Genomic DNA, 14,160 nt, shown 5'->3' with positions numbered 1-14,160 from the left:
GGAGCAAGATAACCGGTGTGCCACGTGGCAGTGAATGACAAGGTTAAAAAATAAATAAAAGTATTATTTCACACTTGGGTCAGCTTGTACTTCCTAAATCCACCATAAACAACCCCACACCTACCCCACACCTAACAGACTTGGGGATCTGAATCCGGCTCATCATGGCGCAACCACACGCCCACAGCTGCTCGGGAGGAGTGACTGACTCCTAAAGCCTTCCTTGAGGACCGGCAAGCCCCATTTTGGAAAAAGTCAATACAGACAGCTGTGTGTGGGACACGGCAAGTTCATAGAAATCTCTCCATCTAAGTATGCAGGTTTCTCATTTGGACATAAAGTCCCTGGAAACCCACTTTTTTTAAAAAAGGATGTAATGGAACAAATTATGAAATTGTGTACAAAATCTTGCCCTTACTGCTGTTGGCAAAAATCCAAGTGCAGACTAATCAAGTCTGCTCAATAAAGGCTGAGACTCTATCTTTATAACAAGGTTCATTTACAGTCCTCCAGCCAGGGCTGGGATTAGGGAGGGCAGAGATCTCCTCCGAGCGAGCTGATAACGGGGACTTCCAGCCGCTGCAGTGACAATGAGAATCCAGATAAGCTCAGTAATAGCAATGCCCCCCTCCCTGCAAATCGTGGCAAAAGAGCTGCATTTCTCTTCATATTATTGGACTCTTTTATCAAAGAATCTGTAAAATCCTATTTCCAAGACTAGAACTTCCTGACGAGACCCCACAGCTAAAATCGCTGAATAGGCAAAATGCAGGACTAGCCAGGATTTTATCGATTGTGCATTTCTATACGTTCACCAGATAGATCTTACACCTCCGTGGATCAGTATCTCACACTATAGTGAAAAGAAATAAAACCCTTAAGTTAAAAATATTAATACCATCAAGAATATAATCCTATACCAGTAACTTCATCCCAGACACACTCTACTTCTCTCTCCTGCCACGGGGGCGGCGCTCTCTCTCCAGTCAGGTTTCACTTCACTCTCTGCCTCGTCAGAACTGTTTGCATAGCATTTCTGGTGGCTTTATTAACTTAAAAATACTTTATTCTTGTTTAAATCCTAAGCAGAAAGAGGGCCTGAGTGAATCTTTAAAGCCAGAAATCTTCAAGCAAGATGCCTTAGAGCTCTGTGGAGGTTTGGTTTGAAATATATTTTTAAACAAGTTTTAAACTTCAAACAAACAACCATCCTGTATTTTAGCATGTTCAACAAATGGTGCTTAGAAAAACAAATTTCCACATGCAAACAACAAAAACAAAAAAACCCACCTTATATTATATAAAATAATTATCTCAAAATGGATCAAAGACCTAAACATAAGGGCTAAAATCATAAAACTCTTAGAAGAAAATATCAGGAAAAAGCTTCATGACGCTGGGCGTGGCAGTGACTTCTCAGATAGGAGACGGAAAACAGGCAAAAGAAAAAGCCAATAAACTGGACTGCATCAAAATTAAACACTTCTGTGCATCAAAAGATGCTCTCGAGAAAGTAAAGACGACCCACAGACAGGAGAAAGTACATGCAGATCATAGATCTGATGAAGAATTAATATCCAGAATATATCAACAACTCAGCAACAAACAACCCAATTTAAAAATGGGAAAAGGACTTGAACAGACATTTTCTGAAGAAGGCCAGTGAGTTACATGAGCTCAGCATCACTCATCATTCGGGAAATGCAAGTCCAAACCACAATGAGACACCACTTCGCACCCCTTTAAGAATGGCCACAGAAAGCAGCAAGTGTTAGCGAGGACATGGAGCAGTGGGAACCCTAGGGCATTCCTGGTGGGAATATAAAACAGCCCAGCCTCTGTGCAACACAGTGTGGTGATTCCTCAAAAAGTTAAACATAGATTTACAGGATGATCCAGCAATGACACCAGCAGATATGTACTCGAAAGAACTAAAAGTAGGGACTCAAACAGATACTTGGACACCTACGCTTACAGCAGCATTATTCACAGCTGCCAAAAAGTGAAAACAACCCAAACATCCACCAACAGATGAATGGATACACAAAACGTTCAACGGTCACACAGTGGAGCATCACTCAGCCTGAAAGAGAAAGGAAATGCTGACCCATGCTACAACACGGGTGGACCTTGAAAATATGATAAATAAGCCCAACAAGAAGGGATGAGTATCCACTTATATTAGGTATCTAGAATGGGCAAATGCATAGAGACGGAAGTAGAACAGATGTTCCCGGGGGGCAGGGGGTTGGAAATGGGGGGAAGTTATTGTTTAATGCGCAGTTTCAAAGTGAGATGATAAAAAAGTTCCAGAAATGGACAGTAGTGAGCGCTGCACAACACTGAGAATATATTCAATGCTTGCAGAACTGCGCACTTCAAAAATGGTTATAATGGTAACCTTTATGTTGTTTATCTTTAAAAAGCAACTTAAAAAAGTATGTTTCGTACCAAATAATAACATACTAGAGACTGTCAATGCATTAAACTTATGCTAACAGGTTAACTCATTTTTGTGCACAATTAAGGTTTCTGATAACTGTTTATATGAAGGATATCCAGAGGTTTCTTAAGCAGATGAGCTGTTAAAACAAAGGCTCCACTCTGATGCTAACGTTCATGCAACCAGAACAAAATTTAGAAATAAACTGGGTGCAGTGGCTAAAATAAGACTTCAGCTGCCATGCATATACTCCAATTTTCAAATCTGTTGTTCATTTTACCAGCCCAGTTAGTTTTAACTTCTAATTATGACCTATTTCAAACATTCAGAAAAGTACAGGAAGATAACGTAACAGGCAACTGCGCTGGATTTAACAAATGCCCAACATTAAGAACTACTGACAATTTTTTTTTTTTTTTTTTTTTTTAAGGAAAACGAAGCTCTTCTCACTCTCCTTTCCATGGCAGGCTTAGCCATGATTTTAACATGGGAATGTATCTTTCTCAGCCTTGTTTTTTTAATGGACGAAAATAACATATGGTATAATTTTGTGTTTTGAAAATTCACAGAAATCGTTTTCGGTGACTGCCTTCACAAATACTATAAAATTCAAACTTAGACGTTTATACTAATCAAATATGCTACTTTCCTATTTTACATATCGAGCTTCCACGTAAGTCTGATGGAAAACAACCACCTACTGCAAAAACAGAACCCGTAAGCCAGTGTTTCTTAGCCAAAGCAGCAGCAGGCTCACCTGGGAGCTTTGCAAGGACAGATGCTTATTTTTTAAAAAAGACTCCAGCTGATTTTACAAGCAGAGTGGAGATTCGCTGCTCTAAGCCATTGTTTCTCAAGGCATTTTAAAGGGGACAAAGCAGTCAGTAAAATCAAAATGCAAAACGGGAAACAAAGATATACATTTACTTGGAAGTGAGATTATGTTGCTCTTCTACATAAATAATTTTGATGTTATCTGTAGCGAACAAAATGTTGCAATGGGAAAGCAGCAAAATGAGTCAAAAACAAATCCACAAATACCATTCCCAGTAAGATGGGGAAAGTACAGTGGAGCCTTAGTCTTACCTTCATGAAGTGGGACTTACTGTTAACATCAATTCCATAGTATATGGTTGAGCAATAAAATCTAGGCAACATTAAGAAAAGAAAAAAACACTCTGAACCATGCTTAACCCTCAGCATGCCAGAAAAAGAGAGTCATCTCACCATTCACTATCTGGCTCCAACAGACTATTTTTCTATATTTAGTCATTTTACAAATAACATACAGAATAAAAGGACAAGAATCTTTTCCTTAGAGATTTTAACAAGAAATTAAAACACAGGACACCTGGGTGACTCAGTCGGTTAGGTGTCTGACTCTTTGAGTTTGGCTCAGGTCCTGATCTCAGGGTCAAGGGATGGAGGCTCACGTTGGGCTCCTCACTGGGTGGGGAGTCTGCTTGAGATTCTCTCTCTCCCTCTGCCCTCCCCCCCACCCCCACTTGCTCTCTCTAAAATAAATAAATCTAAAAAAAAAGAAAGAAAGAAACTGAAAGAGCAAATCCAAGTTTTCATTCCAGGTTTGTAGCCTGGAAGGCATCTATGTACCCAAACGGACTCGGTCCTGTAAACGCACCTAACTGCTCATCGGCTGGCACGTCTGAACCTAGAGCACAGCCCACCTGTAGCAGCGCCACTTTTCAAATCCATCCCGTGGGTTCTAGCTTATCGTGACTTCTGATTCTTCTGGTAGCGCTATCGTCAGAACACGCTACTCGTAAAACTGTATTGAAGGGAGAGCAGCCATCTCCTTCGCTCCCTAGCTACAAAATGCTTTCATTTCTAGATCAGTCAGCCCCCAAAGAAGGATTGAATGAGTTTTTTCCTTGTCTTATCATCTATATCCTCCCAATGACCTTTGTACACACATCTCCTTTTTCATTTGTCCACTTATTTTGTGGACCATAAATGGTGAGAAATAAATTCTGGCAGCCGAACATCATAGAAATTGAAAGAATGTTGTCACACACACTTTTTCAAAAACCAAAACAGGATGTTCCAGGTTCTTGTCACAAAATAATGTGTGACGAAGTCCTTCCTGTTGAATGGCCAGAAGAGAACACACATTTCCTTTTCATACACCATAGAAATATACTGTTCACTCGCCAATTCTTGAGTTTGGGAGAGCTTACTAAGATACTGTCTGAAGACTCACAGTGTGAGATTCACTTAAACTCTCAATCCCATCATCACCACTGGAGTCTAGGGCACTGCCGTCCTTCTGCTTTCATCTTCTCACTTGCCTAATAACGGGAAGGTCTTCCTCTGTCAACTTTCTTCTTTTTGCCATTAGAGGCAAAGAAAAATTCTAACTTCCCACCTGAGTTCAAGGAAAGCTAAGAGCACAGGAAAAAGATGGTGTCTCCAGTTTTCTGCATCTTCTCGGAAGGAGGACGCACTGCAGCGGGCAGTGTGGCAGGCCCAGCAGAGGACGATGAGATGGTGAGTTACTCCGCTACCGTAGCAGCCACCCTGGGATCGCACCGTAATTCCATGTGCTTTTATCTGAGCCTTGCTCAGCATGTTTAGGAAGGGAAGACAAAGAGTGCTGAAACGACATGCAGGATGACGAACAGCAGAACGTCTCGAGACAAAGGAAAATTCAGATTCCCTAAGGTGAAGATTTACAAAAGGGTTCAGAGGACCTGCGTGATCAGTGTAAGACAGAATGAGCTTTATTCTATTTTAAAAGGTAAGTATGTTTTCTCTTTGTTCTTTGTAAGATCTCCAGAAAAGAATATAAGTCATGTGATATCACTCCTTACAGAGCTTGAAAAAGCAGCTCAAAAATGAAAATCAGGTCCAACGGACCCGGACAGAATAATGAAAATCAAAGTCTCCACTTTTAGTTTAAGCCCCACCTAAATACATCCCTGGCCCATGTGAAGATCAGACTCAAGACCAAAAGAGCTGCATGTATTTATTTTTACACAAGTAGTATTAAAAAAAACCTTCAAACAGTACAATTTTTTTTTAAAGTCTGTCTCCTACCACTACCACCAAGAGAAGACTATTTTTAAAGCTCGATACAGCCTTCAAGAAGGAAAATGTGCAAACACATATATGCATACATACCTACACACAGTTGGCACTTTTATTTACTTACACACAAACAGGATCACACGATCTACAAAATTATAGCTCTGGTTCTCGATGCCCCCCCACCCCATTTGTTATGGGCCTGCTTTCCCGCCTGTGCATACAGATCTACCACACCCTGGGCCTCCCTCAAATGTAGCTGTTTATTTAACCACTTCCCTACTAGTGGACATTAAGCTAGCTCCTGTTTTATCTATTACAAATACTATAGTTATCAGCCATCTTGCTCCTAGCAGCTCAGACACTGAATAAGTCATTCTTTATTACCACAAACCTTAGATTTAAAAACAAAAACAAAAGGCACGTTCCCAACACAGGCCCTTGAACAAGCTGCTCCCGCTCTTCTGCTTCTGTCTGGTCTCTGCTTCAATGACACTTCCTCAGAAAGGACTTCTCCGAATGCATCACCATCACTCCAATCTAAAGGGGACCATCTGGGGTGCCTGGGTGGCACAGTCAGTTAAGTGTCCGATTCCTGGTTTCGGCTCAGGTCATGACCTTGGGGTCATGGGATCAAGCCCCACACTGGGCTCAACACTCAGCACGGAGTCCGCTTGAGATGCTCTCCCCCCGCCCCGCTCCTCCTGTGCGTGCTCTCTCTCTCTCAAATACTAAATAAGTAAGACATCTGACGCTCTCATAATACTTGCTACTGTCCACCCTGGCACACGCTGCACTCTGATGATTCTACTGCTAACCTCTGTCAGCTGTTCAATGAAACCCCACCAGGGAAGGCACAGGGCTGTGGTTTTTCCTCAGGCCCACCACGATGCCTATCATCAAGGGACCAGACTATATCTGCCTTGTAGGCAGAAATTGCTGTCTTTATTGGCCATGCTCTAGAGAAGACGAATTGATCCACCACACAATCACATGCTCCACAAATGGTCAAAAGCAAAATGAACAGTTTGTTTAAAATTCTGATTTCCAATCCTGGCAGGCCAGGGGCAAACACGCCACTCACACCCTGTTGGCAGAGGTCTAAAATGGTGCCATCTTTCTAGTGGAGAACTTGGCCACATACACTGCCATGCAATTCCTCTCCATTTCTGTGGCTCATAAAACAGTCATAGACATGCACAAAGATTTAACTACTACAATGTTCTTCACTACCTATTTTCTAAAAGGAAACACAGTAAACAACCCAAATAACTAAGGCCCTGTTGAAAAAATAAACTGCTATTTCATACAACGAAACACTCTGTAGCCATTAAAAAGCGCTTAGATGCCAGTTAAACTTGAGTCCTCCAAGGAATTATAAGTAAATGGCATGACAATGTATTCATGATAAGCAGTTCTGTGAAAAAAGTGGTTACCATATGATACCACTCCACCACTTTTGTAAAACAGACAGGTGCATGTATTTATATATGCACTGACATCCACCAAAACATTTAATTTTTAAATATTTATAGTTTGCATGCATTAACTATAAGTAAAAAAAACCTAAAGATACCTTCTAAAAATGTCTCTCTTGAGGCACCTGGGGTTGCAACTCTTGATTTCAGCTCAGGTCATGATCTCAGGGTCCTGAGATCAAGCCCCACGTTGGGCTTTGCACCAGGTGTGGAGCCTGCTTGGGGTTCTCTCTCCCCCTTTCCCTCTGCCCCTCCCAACTCACTCTCTCTTAAAATGAATTAGTTAATTAAAATAAAAAATAAAAATGTCTCTCTTTGCGTCCTACTACCCACCTACCCAGGAGGTCTGGTAAATCGGAGGGCAGCTCACTGAGGCAGGAGGCTAAGCGTTTCATTTATTATCTCAAAGAAAGTCTTTCCCAACTCAATGATTTCTGCAGCAATGGTTAAGCCAGTCTCTGAGCCATTTCTGAAGGGCACTGTCTCTACTTCAAACCATACAGAACTAGAACAGGGGCACAAGGAGATTTAACATTACTCTCAGCAAAGCTCTGAATAGACGGCAGAGGAGCCCACGAAATTCAGCTCAGGACAGCACGTCCACTCCAGCCTCTGCCCTCAGGCTAGAGCCAATCACGCTGCTCTAGGGCCATGGGGTCAGACTGCAGACACCAATGGGCACCTTCCCTTTTCAAAAATATGAGGAGTACTTCCAAGCAGGATTCAAAGTGGGGCAGCTGCATGAAGGGGAAGCCCTGATAATACCTAGGACCGATGTTTCCAAAGCCTGATCGAGCTTTAGAGCTACTCCAAGAGCACATTTAAAAAGAGAAAAAAAGAAAAAGAAAGCAAAAGACAGACTCCTATTAGAATCGTGTGGGTTGGACCAAGGAATTTTTTTTTAAACTTCTCAAATGGTTCTGAAGCAGACAGCCCACATACCAGTGTTCAGCGATCGTTTAACAACTGCTGGCTACAAAAAACTGAGAAATAACTACCCCATCTGACTCCGATTACATTAGCACCAAAGTGAAGTCAAAAAATGAAAAGCCTCCAAAATGACTCAGATTACACTACCTCCTGCCTCTAACAAATCTCGCCAGTGAGAAGCTCATCCCTTCAACTTCATGAAATCCCCCTCTTCTAAATTACAGTCCCTTCTTTTATTTGGTCCTCAGTGGACCCTGAAAACAGATCATCTCTATTTTAAAATGTGTGATTACACTGGAAAATGGAAACATACCACCACGAAAAACAGTCACTGACTTCCTGAGACCTAGGCTCCTATTTAGTCACTAGGAGTTAAAAACCTATTCCTACCGTGAGATTTTTAAAACCTAGCCCCCAAATTCTTTCACACTCTTCTCATTCAGAAGTGGGGTTCTTAACATTGTCACTGTACTAAAATCAACTGAACTGAGATAATAAATGAATTAAATTAATTTAATTTAATTAATTAAATTAAAACGGTTAAAATGAATTTATGTTGTGTGAATTTTACCTATTAATAAAAAGGGAGGTTCTGTATTTCCTTCTTTTGAATCTGGGCTCTGTGCTGCTTGACCTGTAGAACACAGCAGAAGCAATGCTGTGGGGCTTTCTGGGCCTAGCCCTTAAGAAACTGAAAGCTGCTTCCTTTCCTGTCTTCTAGGATACTCACTCTTGGAACCCAGCACCCTACCATGAGGATGGGAAAGCAGCCTCTGCATGGGTTAGCTAAGAGCAACAGAGGTGCTCGGGCCAGAGCCTCTGCCGAGCCCTCAGCTGACAGCCAGCACCAACTTCCAGGCATGTGAGGGAGCCATCTTGAAAGTGGATCCTCTGCCTGCGGAACCACCTTAGCCAAAGCTCTGTGGAGCAGAGACCACCTCCCATGCCAAGCCCTACCTAAACTGCAAATGTGTGAGCAAAATAAATGCCTAGAGGTGGTTAAGCCACTAGGTTTTGTAATGGTTATGCAGCAATAGGTAACCGGCACTTTGATGTAACAAAGAGTAGCTGATCAAAATGGCTTCAGAACATTCTCTAAGCTGGTACCATAAATCACAGTAGATTCTAACAAGCATAATCTTTTGCACCGAAGAATTCATCCATGCATGTGCTTCACAATTCAACTGAGTCACAATCTTCCTACCAAGTTCACTCAAAACTATACCACAGAGGAAAAAAGAAGGCATCCTTCTTGCTAAAATTTAAGGAGGCCAGAAAGCTACAGAGCACAAAATCATGTAAGCTACCAAATCACAAACATTATGGACAGCTCTCAATGCATCGTCTCAGAAAAAGCCCCCGAGAGGATGCCTCTCCGCACCCACCTGCTCGCCCGGCCGCCTCCCCTCTGGCCTGTCGGGCAGGGGCTCGCTCTGCAGGGTCCGCAAGGCTTTCGCAGCGGCGTCGTGTTTAGCGGCCTGTCTCGTCTTGCCTTTCCCATTAAATTGCTGTCCTCCCACTGAAAGCTCAACTTGATAAAGTAAAGGTGGTACTGGAAATGGGTAAAAGTACCTGAAAAGTAAAAAGTAGGTTAGCAGAGTTATAATCTCAGATCAGTAAGCCACCTGTACATTCTCTGGCAAATTCTGGGTCTTTCCTTCATCATGGGTCCTAAATCACATCAGGGCTTCCTTGCCAATAAGGACTCCTCATCAATATACACAGAGATTTTGTAGGCTTATGCTGGATTAGAACTGGCACACGGCATGAGCAAATACTGTTCAGTTAGCAACCTTATGTTCCACAGAATGGACTAGCTTACAGATGACATGAGTTCAGTTTATAATACTAACCCGAATTTATAAAATCTAAAATGAATTAGGCTTTGGCTCAGGTAGAAAACTTAATCTTGCTCTACTTTCTCGTATCTGAGAGTCACACTTGCCTGTCTCCAGAAAAGGCTGGGGATTTTTTGAAAAAAGGTTTTTTTTTTTTCGTTTTCTGTTTTTTTGGGGTTTTTTTGGTTTTGTTTTTGTTTTTTTAGAAAGGCTCCTCATTTCTGGAAACCTCAACAAGCCTATAGCCTGGCAGAGCCTGGCTTCTTACATTTCAGAGCTTGTATTTTTTAAATGGCTCTGCCTCCATCCAAGTCAGGCAAGGAAAGGAAGACTTCCATTCCAACCATCAGTCTATCCACTAATGCCTCAGGACTGCCAACAGGAGGTTTTTAATACAAGATGTTTTCGGGTTTCAATTAGTATTTTACTGCATCTGTACTCCAAGGCTACTACAAAGCACATAATTTCGAAGTCAAAAAGTACCCAATAAGCAATAATTAACAAATCTAGGGATGTCTGCGTGGCTCAGTCGGTTGGGCATCTGCCTTCTGCTCAGGTCACAGTCTCGGGGTCCTGGGATTGAGCCCTGAGTCACGCTCCGTGCTCAGCGGGAAGTATGCTTCTCCTCCCTCTGCCCCTTCCCCCACTCATGCTCTCTCTCTCTCAAATAAATAAATAAAATCTTTAAAAAAAAAAAAAGGAAAAAACCACCAATCTATGGATGCTGAGAATCTTGGTGTTGTGGGAATCATGCTCAAATATGACTCAGTTACACAAAGCAGTTAGAAAGGTGATTTTCTCAGGGGATAGCCACAGTGCCAGGGAGGATATGCTCAGGCCCTTGCTAGTGACAGGAGTTACAGGAGTACCAAGACACACGTCCAGAAGTACCAGCACAATTAAGACCGACTGCAACAGCTGGCAAGCCTAAAGATGACCGGATCATTACGTGCTCCTCAATCTACACATTTTATTCTTCCATGTCAAAAATGAGATATATTTTTACCTGTATTTAAAACAGACACATACCTTGGGGGATAAGCACCTCCTCTCATATTGTAGTTGTAGGTGGACTGCATCCGAGAGTAAGGGTCGACAGGCTTATACATTGGTTTTTTCCCAAGTTTCATGCACAGTGCATTTAGCTCTACAGTAGGGGTTATGCTCTCTGCAACACAGAATCAACACAGAGAACTGGTTTTTTCTGAGAATGACAGTTACTAAAATCAGAAAGACTAACATGCTTTCTACTAACTGGATTCATAATGCATTTCATGAAAGGACCTAAGTACTTCACTGCTAGGCATCAGGTCAGGAAATCCAAGAATTTGCTGTGATTTCTACATATTAATTCACAGTCAACAGCACAAAATACACTGTAAGAGCTATTAGAGGGGCCACAACTAGCACAAGATGTTATCAGTGAAAGCCACTCATTTCAGTTATTAGAAATCAGTTCCTACACATATCGAATTCCATGATTAAAAAAACCCCTCGCGACTGTCCAAATCATTTTACTGTTTGGGAATCCTTAGCCAACATAACTCCGGTTGTACTGACCTGCTGGATTATTGGCTTACACTCGGAAGTATGTTTATGCATGCTATTTCACAGAATGCTGCACTAAGTATAACTGGATGCAAAGCACCGTGCTAAGGGATACAATTCTTGCCCCAGAGGACTCAAATAACACAGACACTCTCAAAGAACGACTATACAACAGATGTGTGCTACAAGGAAAGGTGTGGAATCACTGAGGGGGAGGCAAGTAAATTGTATCTGGAGAAGTCAGATGAGGACCGAAAATATTCAGATATCTCCAATCTTGGTATTTACATTGGGATTTGACCTGTGAGAATACTTGTTAGGAAAATGAGTTCTGTTTCCATATAAACAAGAGCAAGTACAAGTTGAGTTATCTCAGAATTATTAACTATAGAAAATACACACTGTTCATTTCCCGATTTTTTTCACCCAGTTCATAAACCGTTAAAAACATGTAAAAGGAAAACCAGGCTGGAAAAAGTAGTGTCAGTGCACAATCACATTTGAAAACAACACTTTCACATCAAACACAGAACAACACTAGCAATGGCAAAGTTCAACTTAAATGCACACAAAAATCCACTTTAAAATGCCTCGTTAGGGTGTATGTAGAGGAAAATTTAAAAATTACTTGATTCTGTACTATAACTGGTCCAACTAAATTTCGTGCATGCATGAAATCTATCAGAGTATCTTTTGGGTTTGCAAAATCAGAGGGTCACAGAAGTAACCAGCTTCTCTCTTCCTAAGAATTTTATTTTTTATATGATTCATACAGTTGCATTTTAATATAACCTGAATCATCTTAAGAGCAATTCTGACCCATAAAATTTACCTACAGTAGAGAATGAATCTGAAACACCACAAAGAAATTAAAAGCAACAAGAAAGCTGTGGCTGAGATCCCTCAGATTCCTTCCTACATACAAAGGGACTGGGATGGCTTGTGTGTGCCTGGCAGGTGACGTGGCTACAATGGAGCCACTCCCACCCACAGTGGCAGGTCAGTGGTTCCCAAGCTTTTACCAGACACTCTTCTCTATTAGTGTTCTCCCCGCTTGGGTCCCTTGTTTGAAGAAAAATTATCTACTAATAGTATTTAATAAATATTTAAATTATTTTCTCATTCTGTTTAATGATCTGGGGACATGTAACTGACAATCTGGGCTTCTGATCAACGTGTTATAATTGATATTTCCACACTGGGTTGAAGTGATTCCAGATAAGGCCTATCTTCTTGGCAATCTGTACAACTTTATCAAGGAACAAAAGGTATTTTCGCTAAACTTTTCTGAAACCTTGGAAATTGTTTGGTGACATCCCCCACCTCTCAGGACCTACTTTCCAGATCCTCAGGAGTCACGGGACCAGAGATTGGGAACCAATACTTTAGATTTAGAGTATGGTTAAGGATTCTGAAAAGGTAAGCGTTTGCCACTGGTAGTGTAGAAACTGTGCTTTCAAAACCAACAAGTTAGTTAAGAAAGAATTCATATACATACTGAATGGGTACCTCTAAACACACTTTTGAAAGGAACCTGTCTTGGCCCACGCATAATACCTGGATTCCTTCCTTCGCTACGAAAAGGGCGGACTATGGGTTTAGGAAATTTTGTTCCTTCCAAAGCTTTGGCAGCAGCTGTGTGCTGGGCTTTTTTAATACTAGTTCCTTCAGCTTCCCAGTGCTGATCTCCAAGTGTTAGCTGTACTGTAAACACCTACAAATGAAAATTGTGAGCTCTCAATTCATGATACCTGATGTTGACTACAGTATGTCACTTGGACCTTGAACATTTTTTATGGCCATGGTTTAAAAGGCCTGATCATTATCTTGGCAATTTATTCCTTCATTCCCATTTTTTGTTGTTTTTATGAACACCAAAAGATATATATATCATTGACTAGCATTGAACAGCACTCTATGACAAAACTTTGAAAAATGAGGGTAAGCATAGAGATTAAGAAATGTCTTCCATTAAATAGTAGACATTGACTATTTGGAAGTCATCCAAACAGAACCTGTCTTCCAATTACTTCTCGTGGAAGAAATATAGCAAACTTGTTTTAGACACATAGTAGGATCATAAAAAATTAAGACGTTCGTTTTGATGTTCTCAGGCGTTTGTGGTCTCTTGTCTGTAAACACAATCCCAGAAGGACAAAAACTTGAATAAATTTGGGAATGTCAGCCAGACTCTAAAACTCTGCCTTCTACTCTCCTAAGACTATACTATTCAGACACGATCTCCACCTTCAGAAAAAAATCTGACCCACAGCAAGCAAAGATCTAGAAACGTTTCTGAACTCAAGGAGGCATCCAAAATAGCTAATTTTGTCCTCAGCAAATGCTGACAATGGCAAGCCTCTTTATCCCTTTGTAAGTATAAAGGTAACCCAAATACACACTCCATTCTTAAAATTAGGTTATGTTAATCTTATCAGAACTGAATTAATACTCCGTGAAACAATATGAGCCATCACACCACAGTGATTCTCTAACTTTGGTGCTCATCCAAGAAGCTTGCTAAAATACACATGCCCGTGGATTTTGACTGAGGAGCAAAAGCGGAGACCGGGGCAAGTGTATCTTTAATAAGCTCCCCTAGTGATTCCGACACACTGTGAAGTTTGAGACTCACTACTTTGGAATTTAGCAAAACCAACTGCAGCTTTTATTTTTCTGCTTTTCTTTATCACTGGGTATCACTCTGTTTCATCTACAAATAATTTACACGAGAAACGCTGATGTGAATGCATCTACGTCATCTGAAAACGTCCAGATCATTGAAATTTGGTGCCTACAGGGATGGGTGCGACTTGCCTTCACAGCCGATTTTTCTTGTAGGTCTTAACTTCGGGATTCCCTCAGTACACAGCTTCCACTA

At 41.3% G+C, this 14,160-nt stretch overlaps 1 protein-coding gene across 11 annotated transcripts in view; it reads right to left on the bottom strand.

Annotated features, from left to right (window-relative positions):
• The window catches only part of STAU1 (staufen double-stranded RNA binding protein 1), a 53,155-nt gene that overhangs the window by 18,183 nt on the left and 20,812 nt on the right, over positions 1–14,160 (bottom strand). For 6 of the 11 annotated variants that reach the window (XM_045771519.2, XM_045771520.2, XM_045771524.2 and 3 more), the window contains 2 exons: positions 10,761–10,899; positions 9,279–9,465 (listed from right to left, as the gene is read on the bottom strand). In XM_045771519.2, the coding sequence (XP_045627475.1) occupies positions 9,279–9,465; positions 10,761–10,899 (326 nt within the window). Of the gene's footprint in view, positions 1–9,278; positions 9,466–10,760; positions 10,900–12,788; positions 12,994–14,160 lie in introns of all 11 variants that reach the window. The other 5 variants (XM_087853515.1, XM_087853517.1, XM_087853516.1 and 2 more) reach the window with 2 other exon arrangements.

Source organism: Ursus americanus, chromosome 22 (genome assembly GCF_024610735.1).
Source record: "Ursus americanus isolate L20-20 chromosome 22, mUrsAme1.1.p, whole genome shotgun sequence".
Lineage (NCBI taxonomy): Eukaryota > Metazoa > Chordata > Mammalia > Carnivora > Ursidae > Ursus > Ursus americanus.
This window is presented reverse-complemented; position numbering and strand designations above follow the sequence as displayed.